Source organism: Haliotis asinina, chromosome 12 (assembly GCF_037392515.1).
Source record: "Haliotis asinina isolate JCU_RB_2024 chromosome 12, JCU_Hal_asi_v2, whole genome shotgun sequence".
NCBI classification, from domain to species: Eukaryota; Metazoa; Mollusca; class Gastropoda; order Lepetellida; family Haliotidae; genus Haliotis; species Haliotis asinina.
Genome location: NC_090291.1, coordinates 11,930,178 through 11,955,969, shown reverse-complemented (window position 1 = coordinate 11,955,969; position 25,792 = coordinate 11,930,178). Strand labels below are relative to the sequence as shown.

Below are 25,792 nucleotides of genomic sequence, written 5' to 3'. Positions count from 1 at the left end.
CGTCTTGAGGAGACTATTCACGTAGCACAGCAAGAACTTCAAAAGAAAGCATGTAAATACAAAAAGTTCTTTGATGTGAAGTCCAAGCCAAGAAAAATGAAGGTTGGTGATAAAGTATTAATTCTGTTGCCCACTGATTCAAACAAACTGTTGCTGCAGTGGAAAGGGCCATATGAAATACTGGATACCTTTGGCATTGGCAATTACAGAATACAGGTTGGTAACAAGATTAAAACCTATCATGCCAATCTACTGAAAAGGTACATTGAGAGAGAGGAGGTCAAGGACACAGCTGTATGTGACGTCAGCATAGCTCAACTTGTGCATGTCAGTGCTGGTCTGGTGGATGTCAAGGCTGAAGAGGTGAGTATGTTAGACATAGCTTCACCTTCTTTAGTTTCTAAGGAAACGTATCAGGATGTAGACATTTCTGAAGATTTGACAGAGGAGCAACAAAATGAGGTGAAGGAGCTCATAAGTGAATTCAAAGATGTACTGAGTGATTTACCAGGGAAGGTAGATTGTATGGAATATAAGATCAAGCTGACATGTAATGAGCCTATACGATCCAAGCCCTATCCACTTCCTCATCATATGAGAGATGTTGTAGCTAAGGACATACAGCTAATGTTAGACATGGGGGTGATAGAACCTTCTCAGTCACCATATGCATCCCCCATTGTACTTGTGAAGAAGCCTGACTCGACTTACAGATTTTGTACCGATTTTCGCAAACTGAATCAGGTGACCGTATTTGATGCCGAACCAATTCCATTAGCTGATTCCATCTTTGCACGGTTACGGAACTGTAAATATCTTACCAAAATTGATGTAAGCAAAGCATATTGGCAGATTCCAATGGAAGAGAGTAGCAAAGAACTGACAGCATTTATAACTCCTGATGGATTATACCAATGGAAGGTGATGCCATTTGGAGTAGTTAATGCACCTGCAGTATTTTCCCGACTGATGAGACAAGTATTGCACAACATACCAAATACAGACAACTTCATAGACGACATCATAGAAGGAACTGAGAACTGGTCACACCACATGGTAAGTCTGAGAGCAATATTTACGAGGTTAAGACAATTCCATCTTACAGCTCGACCTTCAAAGGTAAAAGTAGGATATAAACATCTGGACTTTTTAGGGCACAAGGTGGGTAGTGGTCTAATTCGACCAGAAGGTAAGAATGTAGAAAAGATCCTAAATGTGGAGCGACCTCAAACCAAGAAACAAGTGAGAGCGTTGTTGGGACTGACCGGGTACTACCGGAAATTTATCCCAAACTATGCAGCCATAGCAGTTCCGCTAACTGATCTCACAAAGAAAGGAAAGCCAAACAAGGTAATATGGACAGAAAGCCAGGAATTAGCTTTCACTACGTTAAGAACCCATATGTCAAGTTTTCCTATCTTGAAACTACCCGACTTGAAGAAACCATTCTTGGTAAGAACAGACGCTTCTGACGTTGGAATCGGAGCTGTACTGCTACAAGAACAGGAAGGTGAGCGATTTCCAATATTGTTTGTGAGTCGGAAGTTAGTAGATCGTGAGAGAGCGTATTCTACAATAGAAAAAGAGTGTTTGGCTATTGTGTGGGCAATACAGAAGTTAGAAAGATATCTGTATGGGAGAGAATTTATTTTGGAGACTGACCATCAGCCCTTAATATGGATGACCAAGGCAAAAATGACCAATGGACGAGTGATGAGGTGGGCCCTGACTTTGCAACCCTACAGATTTCTAATTCGTGCAATCAAAGGAAGTGAGAATGTTGGGGCTGATCTCTTGAGCCGGTGTTCACCCTAGTCATACTATGTGTATGGCAGTGTGTAAATAATGTACTCTCTGCATATCCAGATTATTTGTCAGCAGTTATTTCTTATGTATTACTGTGCTATTGTACATTTAGACAATTGTGTTTTATGATATTTATGCATTAAAACAAACTTAAATGTGATCTTGAGTGTAATATATAATTGTACTTGTGTACAATTACTTGAAGAGGGGAGTGATGTCAAGATCACAGATGATTTCGTTTATATAATTAGTTTATGGTACTGTAAATAGATGTAGTATGGTATTGTTAGAGTGTGTTATATATTGTTGGGAGTTGTTGTTAGATTATGTTCGGTAATACTATGGGAACAGGGTTATGTTCAGGGAAGCGTGACCAGGTATGGCCAGAGAGCTGGGGTGTTAATTTGTAAACAATAGAGAGGTGTTGAGTAGCTTGGGTATGGGAGGTCAATATAAATAGTGAGGAAGGGTAGTAATCTGCACAGTCAGCCAGAATCACCACTGTGTTCACCTGTATGGGTTCAACTTTTGTATGGGATTGCATCTCACGCTGGCTGGCGTACGTTTTTATTATCATTATTACTTTTGTATTTATTGATTGAGTAGATGTAGCAAGAAATTGTTTTACTGATGTAGTATTTCTAGATATATGTGCATATTGTAACACTATATAGCCACAAAGCCATTCAAAATTTGAATGTTATCGTTCCACAAAAACTGTTCCACTTTCAAATATGTAAATCGGAGTAAAGTACATGCATAAAGTATAAGACATTGACACATGTCTTACTGAGTAACTGTAGTTACTTATATTGTATTGTAGTGTCCCGGAACTGGCCGGTTATCCTTAAAGTAAGGAGAGGGGTATTATCTCCGCCTGTAAGGAGACAGACAAGAGTCTTCCCTGTTGTACAAGGAGCATGTATCTCCTAGTAATGTGAGATGTGGATGGCACAGCCATCAACCATTACACAGGCCCCTTAAACTCCGTGAGGGAAACCATCGCCTGGGTGTGAGGGATACCACACAAATACCATGACGTCACCAAGTGGAACCAAAGTGCACTGACATTCTGATTACATTGTAAAGAGAAAGTGTTCTCTCTGAGTGGCAAATTCCTTTATTGTTATTTAGTTCAATTGTTTAGTTTCTGATTGGGATTATATGTAATCATTATCTATATTAGTGAGGGTATTAGGATTTTAGTGTAGTTAGTAGTAGTAGTAGTATTATTAGAACTTTAGCAATATAAGTGGTAGACAGAACTGTATATGTAGCTAGGTTAGGTAATTAGATTAGTTAGTTGTATTTGCACCTGTAGAATTAGTTTAGTATAGGTATTGGGGTTACTTATATCTTAAGGGGAGGAATAAAGTTTTGCAAAACAAACTATTCTTCTGTTGTGGTTACTTTGGTATGTGACAAAGGCTGCCTCATAAAAAAAAAAAATTCATTTACGCAATATCAGATGTAGCAATGTTCATTTCTCCACCTTATTATCCTCTCTTCACTTCCGTCTTTCCTATCACCCTACTAGCACAATGATGAGAATAAACCTCAACAATATGCATAGTGAATATGTGTCTATTAAGTGCTAGGGATATGTAAGAGACGTCTTACATTTCTCACCCCAAGACTTATTCCCATCTAACTGTGATCTTCCTTATTTCTCAGGACTCTTGTTCCTCTTCGGATGCATCCTATTCGGACTTCTTTTGCATCCAGTTTCTGGAGAAAAAGCTACAGATGATATCATCCAGCGTATGAATTATGGCGTAGTCTACACCCCTTCAGTCAAGGTACAGTTTGCAGATGAGCATTGGCTTCATACATATGAAATTGCATTACCAAAACCACTACATCTACCTACGACAACAGGATGCCACCGCAACAATGCAACATGCAACATTGTGAACCTTGTTCAGACCAGTCTGAACTCTATCAAGACTCGGACAGCAGCCATGGTGAATCTAACAATTCAACAAATCAACAAGCTTGTTCCAATAGAGGCACATCCGTCTAAAGGACGATCCAAACGAGCTATCCTTGGATTCATCGGAAAGTTTTCAAAATCACTCTTTGGAACTGCCACAATGGATGACATCAATGTGATAGCCAGGCACATTAATGCTCTCACACTTAGAGATTTGAAAGTAGCCAACACCCTCAAGAGATTCTCTACCCACTTTTCATCATATATGACAGCTATGGATCACAGGTTTAATAATGCTCTCAGTGGTATTAAACTAAATCATGAAGCTATTAGACAAGCCACTAGGAGCATCACACATTCATTTAACACATTAAGGGAAGCGTTTAGTTCGTTAACATCAGTTTTAACTCACCAAATTCAACAGGCTTCACTTATTGAACACAATTTACAAGAATTCAAACTCGGAATTCAGTCTTTAGTAAGTGGAAAGTTATCTCCCCTTCTGATTAGTCCTGATTTGCTTACAACAACATGTCACCACATTCAGAAGTTCCTGAAAAAGGAACATGTTGGATTCTCTCTGTTGGAGAATAACCCTAATTTTTATTATGAACATGGGAAATTTATGTTTGCTCGCACCAAATCTGACAAACTTTATCTTACTATCAAATTCCCTGTTGCTTCATCTCCCTATACTTTTAAACTTTTTCATATTAATTCATACCCTGTCCCAATCAATGCAACTTCCAAGCAAGCCACACAACTATTAGACTTTGCCCCGCAATCTCTACAAGTGAGAAGTATTTTACCATGTTAGCAGAAACTCTCTTAGCGCAATGTTATGGTCACGAGACATTACACTGTCCATTCAAGCCAACTTTCTTTGCAATGTCTAAACCATCTTGTGAAATTGCCATTTTTAATAACGACAAAACCAACATCAAGAAACTTTGTAACTTTAGATTTCTTCCAGACAACCAAAAGTCTATGTTAATCCCACTAACACCTCACTCTGTACTTGTTTATAACACACAATTTCTCACACTTGATTGCCATGATGGCTCCAGTTATGTTAAAGGTTGATCTATGTGTATAATTAACATACCATGTCTGTGTACTGTCAAAACTGAAAATCTTCTCATTACATCACATCTTGGTTCATGTCAAAACAAAACAGACTCAGAAGTAACATATGCCCATATAGTTAATTTGGCATTGATTCAACATTTCTTTGACGATGATTCTGTAAATAACATTCTGGGTGACACATTATTTGCTAAGCCTGTCAAAGTTCAAATTCCTGAATTCCAAATATACAATCATCAGTTTAACACAATTATTGCTAAAGATCAGCATGATCACTTAAGCTTAACACGAATGGTGAAAAGTGTCAAAAATGATGAACATGTCTATAAAACTCTAACTGATTCTCTTCTTGCAGGAGAAATTACTGTCCCACAATCAACATTTGATTTCAACTTTTGGTTTACTCTTGGATGCTATAGTATGTCTGTTGTATTGTCAACAGCATTTGTTTGGCTCTTCTGCAAGTATAGAGCACTAGCTGCCACACTTTGTTTGGTTTCACAACCTTCTCTGGGTAAATCAGAACAACCATCTTTTGAGTATCACAATCCAACTACTCCTCCCTCCACAGTAAGTCTATCTATGGTAACATCAACATTTCTGGAATATATTCCCATCATGCTTCACGTTGTGATCATAGCACTTCTTATTGTAATTGTATACCAGCTAAAATCTAAGAAAGCGCACTGTACTTTAATCTCGCTGGAGTTTACAATAGGATTTCAATGTGAACTACTCCCCATACTTAATTTAAGTACATATCCATCCAATTGGGATGCTACCTTACTAACTACTACGTATGATATCTATGTAGACGGATATATCTTCCCAACTGTTCATATTCAATGGCCAGGGCTTACAATTAAAAACAAATATTCTTTCCAAGCTATCAATATCCCAACCAAGTTCCGTGTGAACTGCTTAAAAGCAGGACGCATTCGTGCAATTTTAAAACATCCTTATTCAGCTACTATCTTTATATCCCATCATGGTTTGTACAATATTCTTCACCCCTACAATAGTCACATATAGATGACAAATGACCACAGTTAGTCTAGTACTTAAAAGGGCAAACAATGGCATCAACTATTGATTATTGTAAACATTCATTGTCACATTCTTTCTTCAAAACTTTGAACCCTCATCTGTTTTGCTTTTGAGGACAAAAGCTTGTTATCACCCGAGGGTATTGTGACAGTGCACAATTTATCTTTGTATTCTTCATATTTGTATATTTTTTTGTATGTATGTATTTTGTATATGTTTGCCACTTATTTCTTTCTGTGAGTTGCAATTTTGAAATGCCACATTAATTAGCCGTCATGTCATGGTTCACACTGATGTTACGCACCTGGCAAGAATAATTAACACAGGCCATATACCATTGAACATGTCACTCTTAAAACTCAAGCTATTGTTTATCGCACTAGTAAATGTCTTAATGACACGTGGTATAGACATCCAGACCACAACTGCAATAAATCCAGTCTAATTAACCCCAAGCTAATTAGCCCCAACTACTGTTGTCACGGCCAGGTGACATCAGCTGTAGGAAGTTGTAAAACGAACCGTAATTAAGTCGGTGTAATAATCCTGTCACGGTCACGTGACTACCCTTCCAAAAATTCATTTCGGCTTGTTCAATCAGTAACCAATAGTAAAAATATCCGATCTTGGTCAACCAATCAAAATGGTAATTAAAACACTGATTGTACCTGTTTGGCCAATCACAAAAGAATTCCAACATTGATCAGTGGTGTTTCGGCTATAAAAAGAGGTCAGTGATTTCTTGTCTACACACTTGACCTCACAATAAATGTTGAAACATCTCTCTGACTGATCATTGACTTACGGAATTCTACATTCTATTTAAGGTAAGCTTTCTTGTACAACTCTGATATCATATTATTTAATGCCATGACTAAAATGTCTTATTTATGAATAGAAAGTGGCAATATCATGTATATAGTGTCTTTGCATGAACATCGTCATGCATAATGTCAAAGTCGTTACTGACTATGTAATATTGTCTTTGCATGAACATCGTCATGCATAATGTCAAAGTCGTTACTGACTATGTAATATTGTCTTTGCATGAATATCATCATGCATAATGTCAAAGTCGTTACTGACTATGTAATATTGTATTTGCATGAACATCGTCCTGCATAATATCTCAGTCGTTGACTTACGGAATTCTACATTCTATTTAAGGATCTAAGCTGGTTACCCCACACGAACAAGCTGACAATTACAACACCCGTTATGTTTCATAGTATCGATATACGTTATCTAAACCTCAATTTAAATTACACTCCGAATATATTTTGACTCCCAAAGATTGGTCGGTCATTTACCGCGCACTAGGCAATATTTCAGAAATGTGACGGCGTCTGTAAATAATGAGCTAAACAATCCAGTGATGAAAAAACACCACCATCGATTTACGCAACTGGGAAACGACGACAAGTGTCAACCAAGCTAGAGAGCCTGACCACCGACCCGTTAGCCGCATCTAAGGACAGGTATGGATTACTGAAGACCAATTCTAACTTCTAAATAATGGATCGATTCTTATTTTCTGATGTCTTTGGGATGCATATACACACAGTTTAAAACACTATTTTATTTCAGCTGCAATGAGTTAAAAAATAGACACACTTTCAAAAATATCTCATACTGGACAAAATGTGTAGAGTCCTGTCGGTCATGATTTAGAGTACGAAGTGTCTACCAATTATCTGAACATGCATTTACCAATTTATGAATTATAGAAACATATCAAACATGTCAGAAACGAAATGTAAACATAATGTTAAAGTTTCAAGTTAATTTGTTATATAGAAATGTATTGTTTTCAAACTCGAAGAAATTTCCAAAATAAGCCGAGAATTTCCAAATTTTCAAAACACTAAACTGGAAACAAGATAGCCTTAAAGGAAATAAATGCTTGTGTTTGAATCTTTCATGCAAATAGTCCAGTCATTAGAAATTCATATCAGGTAATACAGTTGTCGATACATGTTTTTCAGGGTTATTTGAATGATCACAAAACTCAATAACCGATTCATATTTGACATAGAGGTTGGATGTAATCCCCTTTTAAGTGTTCAATGTCCGATTTCTCGAAACAAACTTAAGTTTTTACCCAAATTTCAAACTGAGTTTGACAATTTGAACCAGCTGAAAATGTAACTCAACTGCATTTTTAAAGTAGAAAAACAAAAACAGCTAAAGCAAAGTACTCACAAAACGCAACCTGTCTTCTAATTTTGAGTGTAATATCAATTTCAGAACATTTTGGGAAATGTATTTTCTCAAATTTGAGTAAAAACTCGAACTTAAGTCAAAACTCAGGCACCAGTTTGTTTCGAGAAATCGGGGCCAGATGTGTAATTTGTTCCAGTCACATATGGGAATTTGAGATTTTAACTATCGTAAACTGATCTGGTTATGTATGACACATGTGAAATACTTCTAGAACACATCTGCTTCTAACAAGATGACATCGTGTCACCATTTCGCAATATCGCTTTATCATCACGCCGTGCCGCGTTATCGTCATATCTTGTCGTATCGGCATCTAGTATATCGGGACGGGCGATGAGGTGACATAGTGGATAGAGCGTTCACTCGTAACGCCAGAGATCTAGGTTCTAATCCCTACTTGTGTACAATCTGTGAAGCCTATTTCTGGCGTCCCCCGCCGTGATAGTACTGAACAGCGGCGTAAAACCATACTCACTCATGTCGGGATATACCCGAGGAACTAATGGCGGTGGGTTATCGTTACTACCTTTCGTGAAAATGAACATTTCGCTTATTTCAAGGGAAGGATGCGCCGACTTTTTTTTATACTGTCAAGAAATTATAAGTGTGTAAAATAGAGTAAGGAAATGCAACAAAGCAGTTGTTCCGGTTGTCTGAAATTGGCAAGACGTATTCGATGGTATGTTTGAAATACCAAACAACCAGAAGCGTGGCAGTCAGAAAAAACAAAACAGCTCCATTCATCGTTCTGGATACGTTCGATATACCACATCTTGGGGAACATGGCAGATCGAGAGCTATAGGCATGTTTCACTTTAACATCTTACATGGTTGCGGTGTTCGTCTACGGAACATAAGGATTTCAGAGTTAATGAAATTAACTTTCCAGCCCAACTCAAGTTCCACTATAATTATTTTCGGTTGAAAATCAACAACACAATCAAACACAGAAACAAATCATCGGCACAAAGTGATAAACATAACTCTAAAAAGTGGACACCAACAAAAATCCCCCTTCCACAATGCTGGTGGTTTTCGAAAACGTTCTAAATAAACATGGACTTAAAATACAACCTTGACGAACACCTCAATCAAAGTTTTCAGAAATGCTGTCTTGAACGCTGATGTGGTCTTAGAGAACATATCAAGTAACACTTTCGGTAAGTTGCTTTGAAATATTTTGTTGAACAAGCACATACTATAAGAGAACTCTACTCATCGACAAGGAGAGGGACAATGATACCTTTAGACCAATGCAATGGTCAATTATTAGAATTTCAAATACTATTACAAACTACAGTAGAAAACTCCATCCAGCCACATTTCTCTAAAGAACTCCTACGGAGCACAGTAACTAAACAAAGCGGCAAAAGAAACCGCAGTTACAATGTTTCTAAATGTTAGGACCGAACACCATCAGACCAACGTAGCTATTTCTTCTCTGATGTTTCTCTGCTTACTATTAGCATCAATATGAACAGGTATATCCCGGGAAAGAAGAGAATGTCATCTCTGTTATGTTTTCCATGGCACTGAATTGTTTGATGAGTAATCAATCTACCAGGAACTGCTTATACAGGAAGCTGAGGAATGTGACTTGCGAAATACAGTGGAACCTGTCAAAACCGGCATCTGACCAACCCGGCAAGTTGTCCACACCAGCATAAAAACTCAGTCCCGTCCGTGGCATGTAAATTTACCATCAGCTCTACAATCCGGCATGTTGTCTAAACCGGATCCTTTCTTGAGTCCCGATGAGTGCCGGTTTAGACAGATTCCACTGTACGTATTTCACACCAGATCAAACCCTTTCGAGCTTTTTACACGGATCAAGTTGATTTACAATACTATAGAAATAGTTCTCAGTATTGTTTAAATGCAAATCGAAACTGACTCAAGAAGCTTGTTTTTCCTGTCTTTGTAAACATATCTGATAATGTTATTTATTTCAGTGTTTAATATAACATTTTTGATCATACCGTGCCATTCGATATACGTTTCCATACGTAATCATGGCACAATCTCCGGCACTAGACTTCATATATTGTCACATTTGCACAGCGGGCTCTGAGACCTTTAAAGCGTCATTACTCCATTACTGTAAGGTTATTACTGTAAGGTCATTACCGTATGATCTCATCCACTGTGCAGTTGTACAGGTTACTTCAAAGGCAGGCGGTTAAGACGTTCGCTCATCACGCCGGGTTCGATTCCCCACATGGGTACAATGCTAGAAGGTATAGCCTGGTTAATAATTATTGAGAATTTTTTTTCTTACTTTGAGCTATCCTAACACCTCAACTGATTCACTGATACTTAAAACTAAGTAATGGTATAAGGGAGGTAACTCATCTTGGCCTACTGAGTATAGTACAATTAGAGTTATCTCCCCTGAATTTGTAGCAGACGTCATTTTCCTCAGCACTGTCAACAATGTCTGTTGAAGATAAAAGAAGGTTGATTTTTGAGTTGTGTAATCAAGGAATTGATGATGTAAATACATTGGCAGAGAGAACAGGAACTCCTCTTTCTACTGTGTATAGGATTAGGAAGAATTTTAAAGAGGGAAAGGATTTTGGGCACCAGAAAGGAGCAGGGAGACCCAGAAAATTGGACTTCTCAGATCGCGGCTGGGAATTTTAGCGTCTAAAAAGCAAAGGGCAAGCATCTCCAACATCAGGTATGAAATGATAGAAAGGGGATCAACAGTTGTATCAAAATCTACAGTTAGAAGAAATTTGATTGATCTTGGATGGGAGAAAAAGACTGGAGTTCCTTCTCCTCTCATGAAACAAGAACATAAAGACAGGCGTGTTGAGTGGTGTTTGACACATGAAAACTTTGACTGGGAAAATGTGATTTTTACTGATGAAAGCTCAATATGGGTATATCCCAATAATGTGAAAATATGGACAAAGTCTGCGTCAGCACTGTTGTATCGACGACCTAAATACAGCCCAAAGTTTCATGTATGGGGAGGGATATCCTTATTAGGAACGACCCCGCTGTGTGTGTTTGAGGGAAATCTGACAAGTCAACGCTACACTAACATATTAGATCATTTTCTCCTTCCAAGTGCACATGTGTTTTATGGAAATGACTGGATTTTGCAGCAAGATAATGATCCTAAACACACCGCAAAACATGCCAAGCAGTGGTTTCAGGAGAAAAATGTGACTGCATTACCATTTCCTGCATATAGTCCTGGCTTAAATCCCATTGAGAACATTTGGGGGATGATGAAGGAATGTGTGAATCAAAAGGGGTTGACAAAAATTGAAGACATGAAGAGAGAAGTGGTCCGATACTGGGACAGCATAACTCACGAGACACTAACCTCTCTCATAGGAAGTATGCCTACCCGTCTTAGACTTTGCCGTGAAGCTCAAGGAGACTTGATAAAATATTAAATTGTTACCTACACAACATGAAAAGGTCAGTTTACTTTCACAATACATTCAGTTTTATCTGATTTGTTCTCGTTTAATAATATGAAATGCTTTAGCTATTCCACAGGGGCTTGTATCGCTTTGAAACGGCGTTCGAAAGACATATAGATGTATAGACCCTACCCTAGTACTATATAAAAGGAAAGGGATGTAACGAGGAAACCACCCCCTCCTCGATCAAAGTTACATGTTACCGCGTAAAATATTTTAAGGCCCCATCGAGGCCAACGGATCAAAAGCCAGATGATTTCCCTACAAAATGAGCTATAAATGGTCACAATCGGATCATTCTTTCAAAAGTTATACGCTACGAATCATCGCAAACAGCTACCTCCGCAATTTCACGCCAAAATCATGGATCACCCAATACGGCGAAAACTCACCTTTTAAACTCGTTTATTAATTCCAGCCACGTTGGCAGCACCAGCGTTGGGCTGGATTCGATCGGCCGCGGTATTCCGAGGGTCGGAAAACTTATTACAACATCTACATGTCATTTTTTCGACAGTAAGCAAGCATTTTCACCAAAATAGCCGGCAATCCTACTCACATGTCGGCCATAAGCGACCTTGACATTCAAGTGAACTGAGCAGATCCGCACAAACAGACTCGGGCCATCCGACTGGTTGGAAACAAAATATACAGTGGAAATGGCCAATCGGATGGCCCGAGTCTGTTTGTGCGGATCTGCTCAGTTCACTTGAATGTCAAGGTCGCTTATGGCCGACATGTGAGTAGGATTGCCGGCTATTTTGGTGAAAATGCTTGCTTACTGTCGAAAAAATGACATGTAGATGTTGTAATAAGTTTTCCGACCCTCGGAATACCGCGGCCGATCGAATCCAGCCCAACGCTGGTGCTGCCAACGTGGCTGGAATTAATAAACGAGTTTAAAAGGTGAGTTTTCGCCGTATTGGGTGATCCATGATTTTGGCGTGAAATTGCGGAGGTAGCTGTTTGCGATGATTCGTAGCGTATAACTTTTGAAAGAATGATCCGATTGTGACCATTTATAGCTCATTTTGTAGGGAAATCATCTGGCTTTTGATCCGTTGGCCTCGATGGGGCCTTAAAATATTTTACGCGGTAACATGTAACTTTGATCGAGGAGGGGGTGGTTTCCTCGTTACATCCCTTTCCTTTTATATAGTACTAGGGTAGGGTCTATACATCTATATGTCTTTCGAACGCCGTTTCAAAGCGATACAAGCCCCTGTGAGCTATTCTCAATAATTTTGAACCATACTGTATAACGTGTGAAGTCCATTTCTGATGTCCCATGAAGGGATATTGCTGCAAATACTACCAAAAGCTGCATAAAGATAAAGTCACTCAGTCACTCCGAGCAATGACTGTAACGACTCACAACGTGTTGACCTCACAACATCTTGTCCGGGCATCATCCTCGTTAACAGACACATTCGTACACAGTCTGCATCAGTTTGTCGTATCGCGGCAAAATTAAATCGAAGCAGCAATCATAGCAGGAACTTGATGAATGAAACTTATCTCCCTTGTGGTTTACCCAAGTCCAAATTTGGACATCAGGACCAGGATTAAAGTGGGCAGAAACCAGAACTAATGTCCGCTCCTTCTGAGGATCCCAGAAAACCACGCTCTACAGCTCTGTATGACGATGTCCACGAGTCTGAAAAAATAAAGCGAGTGAACTATTTATTTTCGAATGTAGATTGTAAAAGGGTGTTCAAAGCAATCTAAAAATGTTTCTCCTAGTGAGTGAGTGAGTGAGTTGGGTTTTATCCTCTTTTAGCTGGCTTTATTTTCCGAGCAGTTTCATGACTTGGGATGTAAGAATTGCTTCAGGCACATTGTATGTGTGGGGAATTGATCATCAGTCGACGTAACGTTGCGAATCTTTTTTATAATGCAGAGGTGCCACACTAACAAAATGGAACTTGGGTTCGACTCTCAGGTAGTGTGAGAATCCATTCTTTAATGTTATGCAATACTTTTTTATTCGAAAATAATACATATACACTTCACATGTAATGAGTGTTCGGTGATTGAACGTTGACAACGATGGTTATATATCCTTTAACTATCGTGTATGTCCATAGCAAATAGGCACGCCTGGTGTAATTGATGTAGTTCTGTTCAAAGTGTCAGTGAGTGAGTTAAGTTTTCCGGCGCACCCAACAATAGTCCCGCTATGTGGTCCCTTTCTGTTAATAATCGAGTCCAGACCAGATATTCCCGTGATCAACTGCATGAGCATCGATCTACGCAATTGGGAACCGATGACAATCGATGTCAACCAAGTCAGACAGCTTGACCACCCGATCCCGTTAGTCGCCTCTTACAATTATGGGTTACTTAAGTTGAATTCCAACCAGTCTGTGCAGTGCAAAATCTCACCTGGTCGAACTCTTTGCAGTCGCAGGTTTCATAAACTGGATCCTTAGGCGTTACGATAATGAAACCTTCCTCCAGTTTCGGTTTATTCTTTAACAGTTTGGAAAATTCCTGAAATGTTTTGAAACGTAGAAAAGGATTAAAGGCGATTCTTCCTGTGTGGTGTGTTCTTAATGTCATTTCCATTTCTTGTTAAAAATATGAGGCCATATTAACATAATTATGGGTTCCATGAGCTAAAATGATCCCAGTGTTTGGACTATCCATTCTTAGTGATTGATTCGGTTGACGCTATATGACGTTATCGTTTGAAATGCAATCACGAATTGGAAACATGACGTCACATGAACATTGGACTGACGTCAGTGGATTGTATTTTTACCAGAGTAACATTTTATTTAATTATTTTTCATTCATTGATTTTGAATAATTAACAGATGATACGAAATGGAGTTGGAGAAATGAATTATTGGATTTGTAAAGCAAAGATGATGTACGAGTACATGTATGTGTACATGTGTATGTATGTGTGCGTGCGATCGTTCGTGTGTGCGTGAGTGCATTTGGGTATGATCTTCCGTATGCCTGCTTATACAAGGAGCATACGTTACGAATATCTTTAACATCAACAAGAATGAAATGCAGGTCATAAAAATATTATTATAATCAATAATACATTGCATATTCCACTGATGGAAAATGGTGTTAATCACAATAAACTCGTGTTACCGTTATTTCAGGGCCCCTGTGTTCTGGGCCTATTATACAAAGCGATTGTAGCGCTAATTTGACCGTAACTTTCATACTTTATCATAGACTTAAGACTGTCGTACAGCTACAATTGCTTTGTGAAACGGGCTTCGGGACGTTATACGTAAAGAAAGGGACACTACTCTCATTTCATGTTACATTCGTAACTAGTCGTCTCTTTCCGTGACCTACAAGATCGGCTTGTCGGAATGACACGAGTAGTTACGAATGTTTATGTTCGGACTGAAATGAGTAATAAATTTCAACAGGTTGCATTGCTTGCATTAGTAAATTTGTCACTTACGTGAAGGAACCGAGCATGGTAGCAGTATATCTGGCGAGGTGTGAGGTGTTCCTGCACGAAATCCTGACTTCTTCGGCCCATTGAGTTTGCCTGAAAATGAGAGGATTCTGGACAGGCCTATATTTATCAATGCATTGTTGCAAGTTTTTTTTATCATACCTATTGTCATTTTGTGTCCCAAAACAAATGTACCCGGTCTATATCTAGATTCCATGTTAAAACCCATCTCAGTGGTATTAGTGTGGCAGGGGCCTTGTGGTTAAAGCGCTCGCATGTCACGCCTAGGACCCGGGTTCGATTCCCCACATAGTCAAATGTGTAGTGCCCAATTCTGGTGTTCCCTGCCATGATATTGCTGGAATATTGTTAAAGTATAGCATCATTTATGGCGTATATTGATATGGACCATAAATAACATACTAGACAAAAATAGTTAGGGAAATATGTAAATTTTGAAATTTTGAAATAATGATCTAATTGGTCATTGACACACTACTAAAGTTACAATCCTAAAAGTATCCCTAACTTATTTTGTCGAGTATATGTCAAAACAAAATAAATGGGTGCAGCACCACCTTACCTTCTTCACGGGTGGTGGAGTAAGGCTAGTGGTTGCAGTGCTCGCTCATCAATCAGAAACCCTGGATTGCTCCTCATGCGGGTCAGTGGGAGAACCCTTTCTAAAGTGCCCGCAGTGATACTGATGGAATATTTCTGAAAAGCCACACTCACCTCGTCATCATGATCCTTCGCCCATTGGATCTGCTGTAAGAGGTTACTGAGATCTCTGTTGAAGGGTATGTAGTGAACATAGGGCTCCAGGAGGTGGTAGAAGTGCTCGTAGTATTTGGAGTCCTGCTTCAGGACAACGGAATCTGACGCCAGAAGAAATGGCAGTCTGTATGCGGCCACAGTGCCATCAATTGTGATCTGGTACTTGTGCTGCAAATGAACTAACACATCATCATCAGCACCACCACCACTAACAACAGCATCAGCAGCAACAGCATCATCAACAACATCATTTTCGCCACTACTACCGCCGCCATCATCAACATAGTCTTCACCAACACTACTACTTCTACTACTACTACTACTACTACTACTACTACTACTACTACTACTATCACTACTACTAAGTGGTACCTCACCCAAACATATGCAGAACATACACACACACGCACACTCCCTACTCATATAAATACCTTTGTCAGCGTGTGTAAAGAGGTGGTTTATCTACAAGGGACAGCATGGCAGACAGCAAATTGAATGTGATAAGCTAAGTTATTCATAATGATACTCAAAATCTGAAGTAAGCAAAGAACACTAACCTGAAAGAAGTCAAAGAAGCTGATGTGTTTGGTTATTTCCCCGTACTTCTCATCCTTCGGGAAGAAGGCCATTCGCGTCAGGGACACATTGAAGACATCGGGATGTATCTGTGCCATGGCAGCTAAATCCAAGCGTTCACGTCTGCTGTCCCTCCCTCTCCAGAAGGCCATGTTTGTCTTTTCCTCCCAAACCGGCCCAGTATTGCCTTGGACAGAGAACTGATCTATGTTGTGTCTGTTGGAATACAAGAAAGACACCATCCAAAGGCTCACTGAGTTTCGAATTGGAAACTGGTTGGTTGGTTTATCTTCAAACAATCATCAAATATGTTTGTTTTGTTTTGTTTGTTTGTTTGTTTGTTTTTTATCGGCACAGGCACCGGTATCGCAGGTATATAACTGTGGTATATACGTATTTACGTATCGGTACGGGCTCTCAAGGCACATCGTCAGCCAGGGTGTCAGGGGTAACCTCGAGTGACTATCATATGTTGCTGGGGACTTTTATATATTTACAGCAAATAAATAAGTATTTTTGATCGGTGAGGAGTTATCTTGATCAAACGGTTATGTACAAAACATACTTTTCAGCATTATACCTACATCACTATCTACAGATATAGGTAGGGGCTCCGTATAGCTCGGTGGGACCACTCGCCTAAATCACAGCAATATAGTGTGCAGTCACACCCCATGGTGGCGACTGAAACGTACAATCGCGTTTTCGAATCCCTGTGCCTGGCTAAGATCTGCATCACTTTCTCCTTCCTTCAGCATTACCCAAACATCCTGTGATATAACTGAAATACCGCTCGAAGTGCCCTTAAACCCAAATCACTCACTCACTTATACATTGTGATACACATCTATAGATCATATCACTTGAGAAACAAGATTTCAGTAAGTGTCTGATTCGTGAAGGTCCCGTGTAGAATAGGCCTTCAGCAACCCATGCTTGCCATTAAAAGTGACTATGATTGTCGTAAGAGGCGATCAGGCTTGGGATCGGGTGGTCAGGCTTGCTGACGTGGTTGACACATGTCACTGGTTCCCAACTGTGCAGATCGATGCTCATGCTGTTGAAACTCACATGAAAGTTGCTTCTTGTGAGACATGATATCCTTACCTTTTCACAAACACCTAGTATACTCACTTTCATTTCATTAACACATACTCACAATCGAACTTTGTACAATCGCCTCTGCTCTTTAGCCAAATATAAAAATGTGGTGGTTCCTCTTTAAAAATTAGGGAAGGTAGGTGAATAGGAGTAAAGTACAAACTAACAACACATTTATCAATGTGTAATTGTATATTCAATCAAGCTTGCTGCTATCATGTTGACTTTCTCTGTCAGAATGACTGATGTCCGTCAGTGCCGTGGAAGGAAGCGAAACTGATAGTTATGATAGCATGATGGATCGTGGATGATTCCCATACGTTAATAAAGAAAAAAAGGGAGGGGGGAACATTTACGCTGAAAAATAATTGACAGAATTTACTGAAGGCCATACTGTACTGCAGGCCAGAAGGCCTGCATCCATATGATTGAAACTGCCGGCCCGATACAATAACAACCAGCGCTGAGCCTCCAGGTCGAAGGCTGGTGTGAGGTGAAGTTACTCCTAATGTCTAGTGCGTATTTTACTTAAGGCAGTGGCAGTGGCAGTATGTTGCATAAGTCATAACGTACTTAGACTGATCTACAAGTAGATGTTTGTAGCTAACAATTTCAACCTACAAACATCAGTTGACATATAAAACTCTTGCATTGCTCACCTTTCCAGCATATATATTGTAGATCTGACAATGTCATAGGTCGGTATGACTATGTCTCTTGTGTCGTCAGATCCAGACCAGGAGACTATAGGGATGGGCTTTTCCATGACGTCCTTTTTCTCCTTTGGCCAGTCGCTTAAGTTCATAATGAATTCGACATCTGGCAGCTTAACCTTCAGTTGGAGAAACGATTTTTAAACACAGGACCTTTATTCTGTCAATTATTCAGTGGCATCTGAATTTGATATGGTTTATAGGGTATGCATGAAATCACACAGTCAGGTTTGTTGACGACTATCGTTCCCTGAATCACTTCACTTAAAACTTCCAACTTCCCACTACCATGGAAACGATTACAGTAATCACAACCTTCACGACAAATGCTTAGCAGACTCACTTATATGAACCCTCCTAATAGATTAACATAAACAAGATCCAGATTTTCAAAGCGCGTCAATGACCATTGTTTCAAGAATTATAAGAAACTTAAACCCAAATTTCATTTGAGTATTTGACTCAGACAAAATCTTACTTTCCGTGCTAGTGACAACAGAATTTCGTCCATAAACGACACTCCCGTAATGCGACGTGTACCAAAGTAATCCTTCTTGTATATCTGCAAAGTAACAAAGACCAAAACAGGGCTATTATTGTATGTGTTTGCTTTGTATAATTTATGAATCTTCATTATGTCTTGTGTATCTGAAAGTAACGGCCAAAGACGAATATAGGGTACTATGGTCTTGTGGTTGCTTTATATTATTTATGAATCTTCATTATGTCTTGTGTATCTGAAAGTAACTATCGAAGACCAATATAGGGGTACTGTTGTCTTGTGTTTGCTTTATATTATTTATGAATCTTCATTATGTCTTGTGTATCTGAAAGTAACTATCGAAGACCAATATAGGGGTACTGTTGTCTTGTGTTTGCTTTATATTATTTATGAATCACCATTATGTCTTGTGTATCTGAAAGTAACTATCGAAGACCAATATAGGGGTACTGTTGTCTTGTGTTTGCTTTATATTATTTATGAATCTCCATTATGTCTTGTGTATCTGAAAGTAACTATCGAAGACCAATATAGGGGTACTGTTGTCTTGTGTTTGCTTTATATTATTTATGAATCACCATTATGTCTTGTGTATCTGAAAGTAACTATCGAAGACCAATATAGGGGTACTGTTGTCTTGTGTTTGCTTTATATTATTTATGAATCTCCATTATGTCTTGTGTATCTGAAAGTAACTATCGAAGACCAATATAGGGGTACTGTTGTCTTGTGTTTGCTTTATATTATTTATGAATCTCCACTATGTCTTGTGTATCTGAAAGTAACTATCGAAGACCAATATAGGGGTACTGTTGTCTTGTGTTTGCTTTATATTATTTATGAATCTTCATTATGTCTTGTGTATCTGAAAGTAACAAAGACCAATATAGGGGTACTGTTGTCTTGTGTTTGCTTTATATTATTTATGAATCTTCATTATGTCTTGTGTATCTGAAAGTAACGGCCAAAGACGAATGTAGGGTACTGTTGTCTTGTGTTTGCTTTATATTATTTATGAATCTTCATTATGTCTTGTGTATCTGAAAGTAACTATCGAAGACCAATATAGGGGTACTGTTGTCTTGTGTTTGCTTTATATTATTTATGAATCACCATTATGTCTTGTGTATCTGAAAGTAACTATCGAAGACCAATATAGGGGTACTGTTGTCTTGTGTTTGCTTTATATTATTTATGAATCTTCATTATGTCTTGTGTATCTGAAAGTAACAAAGACCAATATAGGGGTACTGTTGTCTTGTGTTTGCTTTATATTATTTATGAATCTTCATTATGTCTTGTGTATCTGAAAGTAACGGCCAAAGACGAATATAGGGTACTGTTGTCTTGTGTTTGCTTTATATTATTTATGAATCTTCATTATGTCTTGTGTATCTGAAAGTAACTATCGAAGACCAATATAGGGGTATTATTGTCTTGTGTTTGTTTTATATTATTTATAAATCTCCATTATGTCCTGTGTATCTGAAAGTATCAACGCAGGGCTTGCAACAGGTGAAAGTGTTTTCAGCTGAACGTGAGCTATGGGTTGTTGGGGGCTGCAGACATAGTCCAGGATTGATTTGCATATAAATGCGCGGATTTGCCATCCCTGTCAATGGTCTTGTAGAGGCTTATGGTACCCCAAACCCTGTCAGTGTCGTAGCCAAAATGATGATTTATATTATATCAAAGTTCTGTCTAACATGCCGTGTTATTGATTGTGTAGCGATGGCGCCAAAAACCTCTCAGTATCATAAAGACCAGGATTCTTCATATCATATCAAATATCTATCCATCATGTTTTTTGTACTGAGTACCAGTGCCAAATATGTCAGTATTCTGAGCCAAAGGGTGCTTATTATTTTAAAATTCTAACGAACGTGCCTGATTATCAATGATCTTGTAGTGGCTAATAGTTCCAGAAAACCGTTCCACAGCTTCCCTGGCCACCTCATCAAAGTCTAGCGGGTGATGGAAGATGCCGAGATCCTGCTGCAGCTGCTGGTAGGTGTTGGGGCACACCATGGTGAAGAACCATTCCTGGAGATCAGGCTGTGGGCAGTCACAATGTTCGTCAAAGATAGGACCTGGAATATATAAGAACAATGTAAAATAATGTATTACTGATATATACTGAACATGAAAAGAAACGCAATTTTCGAAAAAAAATGAAATCTTATAAAAGTAAACACTTGGCACAAAGTCATATTTGCGTTTCTTTTGCTGTTCACTATGGTTCATGTTTCTCCCATTCCGTGTTGATTTTGTCAGGGTATACATGTATTTGGAATCAGAATGGGACGTATGCATATTGAAGCTCAAACACTGAAATGTATAATGCAATAAATAAGGTGTCATTGACTATTGCGTGATTATTGGTTCCCACTGTTCGCACATGAAGTATCTGCGAATGTAAATTTTAAATTGAAACAAAAAAAGCAAAGACATTGATGAAACTGGTGATCAGATCCTTGCATAGTGGAACCCACATGTACTAGGGAAGTTTGAAACTTTTAAAGCAGTAACATTGATCCAAGCAGAGGTCAGGACTTAGCTTACTGGAACGTATAGGGGAAATAAAAATGCAATAGCACTGATCGAACAGGCTATCAGATTATAGAATACTGGAACGCACAGGCACAAGGGAAAATTAAAAAACAACAGCATTGATCCAAAAGCCTATCAGACCATTGGATATCGGAATGTTTGTGTATAAGAGAAATTTGAAAAAGCAATCACACTGATCAAAACACGCGATCAGATCCTGGTATATTGCTCCTTTAGAGGTAAATGTCTAGTGTCTGCTTCACATTTATTTCGAATTGACAGGAATCGGAAAACAACAACAACAACAACAATCAACAACAATAACAAAATACATTTCATAACTCGAACCGTATTTGGGAGAGAATGTGAAAAACCCCATTATTTTCAAGCTTTGTAAGAATGCAACTCCCAAATGCTATTGACGTGACAGGCAATATTCCAGCTGTATGACGGCGGTCTGTAAATATACGATTCTGGACCAGACAATCCAGTGATCAACAGCATGAGCATCGATCTGCGCAAATGTGAACAGATGACATGTGTTAACCACGTCAGCGAACCAGACCACCCGACCCCGTTAGTCGCCTATTACGACAATCATAGTCGACTTTTATGGCCAGCATGGGTTGCTGAAGGCCTGTTCTACCCCGGACCTTCTCGGGTCCACGGGTCCACGGGTCCACTCTGTATGAACAGATAAAGGGCAACTAGGGGGTAATCCGAAGAATCCTGTCCAGGAACTCAGACAAATAACCAAACATACAATTAAACAAGCAAGCAAGCAAGCACATATTCAAACATGGGATCATTACTAAATGAACCAAGATACATTTACCTGCCAGTTTATAAGGGGACGCTGCAACATGCCTGTTGTCGTAGAGGAAGTTGATAATGACGTTTTCAGTTGACGTTTTGTGGGGACGGAATCTGGCAATGTATGATCCATCCCGCCTGTCGATAACATCCTTTCTGTCACCTCGAAAATGACTACCATCTGACAAACCTATGCCTAATGAGAAGGCATGGGCGCCAACAGAGTCGGTGAAACTATACAACAGAACATAGATAATGTAAATAAATGAATGAATGAATGAATGAATGAATGAATGAATGAATATTTGCCATAGGTGACACAAGAAATTAATGAATATTTGCCATAGGTGACACAAGGTAAATTAATGAACATTTGCTATAGGTGACACAAGGTAAATTAATGAACATTTGCTATAGGTGACACAAGGTAAATTAATGAACATTTGCTATAGGTGACACAAGGTAAATTAATGAACATTTGCTATAGGTGACACAAGGTAAATTAATGAACATTTGCCATAGGTGACACGAGGCAATGACATAAGATTGTCTCGTTGTCGCACATTTCTTTCCCATCTTAGATAATGCGACAACGCGAAATATTTGGACTTTGAAAATTGTTTGCTATATTGCGTTGACTCCCTTTGGATGAATACAAAAACATATTATTTAGTGCTAGAAAAACTGGACAAATGAGCACTATGATTCGTTGTCGCATAGTTGCACATAGGTTAATTTGGTGACTTTTCCCCCTTTTGTGAGAACGACAACGCGACAATGACTCCTTTGTGATTTCATAATATTATGTGTGATTGTAGACCATGTAGCTACAATTGTCCTCAGTAACTCACGCTTGCCTTAAGAAAGAAGGAACGGGGGTCTCCTGAAACAGCGGTTCAGGGTTATACGGTGGAATATTCGACATATGGGCTTTTCTGATGGAACTAATTTATATACGGGCCTTCATGATATCACTCCCATGTCGATATCCATCGGAATTGGTGCATCAGAACTGGTGCATCAGAACTGGTGCATCAGAATTGGGGCATCAGAACTGGTACTTCAGAATAGGGGCATCAGAATTGGTCCATCAGAATTGGTGCATCAGAACTGGTGCGTCAGAACTGGTGCATCAGAATTGGTCTTTAGCAACCCATGCGAGTGGTAAGAGGACTACGGGTGGTCAGGGTCGTCATCTAGTTAGATACTAGACAAAAATAGGATATATGTAAATTTTCAAATTGTGCATAATGATCTATTTATTCATTGACACACTGATAAAATATCAAACTTAAAAATCCCAATATCCCTAACCTATTTTGTCCAGTATGTATATTCTTTCAAAATCCATGTAAATTTAATAAATACGTATGAAAATCGTATGACATCGAAAATTAAGCTTTTATTATCTGGCTCGCTGCACAAGTGTTATGACATTTCAGTAGCGTAGATCGATGCTCATGCTGTTGATCAGTGAATTGTGTGGTCAAGACCCGATTATTTTGTGAGAAAATGTTACCCCAAACATTACATGCGAAGCGCCGTCATATGATTTAGCTGAGAATTTGCCGAGTACGGCATTAAAAAAAACTAACAACTACCTGCGAAGTTGAATAATATTCAGTTACTCACGAGTGTACGTTTTCTAAGGCAGTTAGAAAGTTTTCAATGAAGGATGTTTTCCAGATATCAAACCATTACGTTTGTACAGAACACTCTCTCACCCAAGGCCAAGGTCACTGAGTATCGATCGGTTACTAAGGACGCCCGTTCACAGCGACATCTGTTCGCAATTTATAAAATACAACTAATGTTAACACTTACTTCTGATTATACTGGTCGACAGCTTGAATGTAGAAATATCGAACGGGTAAAACAATCCTGGGGTTCAGACCTGGGCCCCATATCAGACAGTTCGTCGGATCAACCACTCTTTTCATACCACCACCCTCTCCCTTGGTGGCGGCCACACAAGCAAAGAGAGATCCGAACAGGAGAATGGACGTAGACGACATAAGGTGACTCATCCTTGTAGCCACATCGACTCAAAAATTCTGACAATAATGCTTTATAGCATTACTCGAATCTCCGCATGAAGAGTCCGGGGGATGTGCGCATTGCACATCCGTGAACCAACGGCATTTGATAGAACTGAACGATGATGAGGCTTGTAGAATGGAGAATTGTGAACCACATACATCCGCCATCTATCCAAACAAGCACCTGCTTGTCCTGTTTCTGAGTGTTTGACGGTGGTCGCTGTACTACATCTGAGATGAGAGACAATGTCAATAAATCTTTTTGTTACACTGGTCGAAATAAAGGTTGACGGAGTAAGGATCGTATTTAAGGTAACACGATATACGGTTTGTATTCCGAAATCAACCATTCGATAATCTACGGGAAACTGAGAATATTATATTTGTGCATAATGTATTCCAGACTTGTCCTTGGGTTTTTCACAATGTATACTCTGCTGAAAAAGAAACGTAAAGACGTATTTCAGATCTATACGTTATGTACTTAAAATATATTATATATAAATACTAAATCGTACATTTGGGTTATATCATTTGTTGACCGAGTCTGATTATGGCAAACGTGAAACAATTGAATTTCAAGGTGAAGGTAATCTTGTATGGTCCCTATGAGAATCCAGGACTACCTTGTATCGTCATCCAATGGAACAAAACAGATACTGTTGACGCACTCCTGCAATTCTTTAGCCCAATGTTGGAGGTTCTGCGGCTGTTGCTGGCGTGATTGCTGACATTGATCAAGAGCATCCCTTAAATGTTTGATCTTGTTTAGATCTGGAGACTCTGAGGGCAATGGGCATACGTAGGTGTTTTGGAATTTCAAATATTCTATTTTGTCTTGCTGTGTGAAGACGGGAGTTTACAAATTACTTTTGCCTGTTGTTGAATAAGAAGCAAACATGGCTGAGGAATGTCATCTGTGTAAAGTTCGACTGATCCGAATTATGTTCTATCTGTACCGGAGGTGACCTGTCACCACACGTTTCCATCGCTGTTGCCACATTCTGTGACCTTGACACCACTGATGTGCCGACCGCGACTACTGATCAGTGAGTGAGTTCAGTTTCACGCCGCACTCAGCAATATTCCAGCTATGTGGCGGCAGTCTGTAATAATGGAATCTGGACTAGATAATCCAGTGATCAACAGCATGATCATTGATCTGCGCAAACTGGAACCAATGACATGTGTCAGCGATCCTGGGGCCCATTTCACAAACTCTCGTAAGCCTGAGATCTCGTAACTTTCCTCGTAGCACTCGTCGATCCTATACTGTAAAATTGGAGGTACGAATACTACGAGAAAAGTTACGAGATCTTAGACTTACGAAACGGGGCCCATACCACCAATCCCGTTAGTCGCCTCTCACGACAAGCATGGGTTACTGAAGGCCAGTTCTGACCCGGATCCTCACGGTTTGGAACTGGTCGGTTCGGGGGAAATCATAAGTAATCCAGGAATTTCTGTAAGGAGCAATCAATCGCGAAACGGATGAACCTGTATAAACCTGCCCTGTGACACGTGTCACCCGGATTGGGGTAGGCCACGTGTTGACCCCTCCGCCTGATGACGGTTTCATATTCTTGTGATGTTTCATATTCTTGCTCCACGTGTAGACATGAGAAGTTAGTTAATGTATGACATTCATCTTGTATAAATATCAGCAAAACGCCGTTCTGTGTGTCCATTGTTTCAACTTGTAATTGTCTTTTTTTTATATACAATGTATAATATAAATGAAGTGCTGAAATGT

The 25,792-nt window shown here is 39.2% G+C and overlaps 1 protein-coding gene across 1 annotated transcript; it reads right to left on the bottom strand.

The window, feature by feature from the left end:
* Window positions 1-12,674: 12,674 nt before the first annotated feature.
* LOC137258286 (protein O-glucosyltransferase 2-like) lies at window positions 12,675-24,074 on the bottom strand. Its single transcript, XM_067795914.1, has 10 exons — window positions 23,825-24,074; window positions 22,023-22,234; window positions 20,525-20,727; window positions 18,614-18,697; window positions 18,082-18,254; window positions 16,303-16,537; window positions 15,704-15,913; window positions 14,972-15,061; window positions 13,921-14,028; window positions 12,675-13,192 (listed from the first exon to the last, which is right to left on the bottom strand). Exons 1-10 carry the CDS (start codon window positions 24,025-24,027, stop codon window positions 13,163-13,165), a joined length of 1,548 nt encoding a protein of 515 aa, XP_067652015.1. The 5' UTR covers window positions 24,028-24,074; the 3' UTR covers window positions 12,675-13,162.
* Window positions 24,075-25,792: the final 1,718 nt, after the last annotated feature.

Excerpts from the sequence above, each read along its gene's own strand:
- LOC137258286 (XM_067795914.1), bottom strand. The coding sequence starts at position 24,027 with ATGAGTCACCTTATGTCGTCTACGTCCATTCTCCTGTTCGGATCTCTC. Across the intron at positions 16,538-18,081 it reads ACAATATATATGCTGGAAAG|ACACAACATAGATCAGTTCT; the intron begins GTGAGCAATGCA and ends GTATTCCAACAG. Across the intron at positions 13,193-13,920 it reads ACTGCAAAGAGTTCGACCAG|ACTCGTGGACATCGTCATAC; the intron begins GTGAGATTTTGC and ends TTATTTTTTCAG.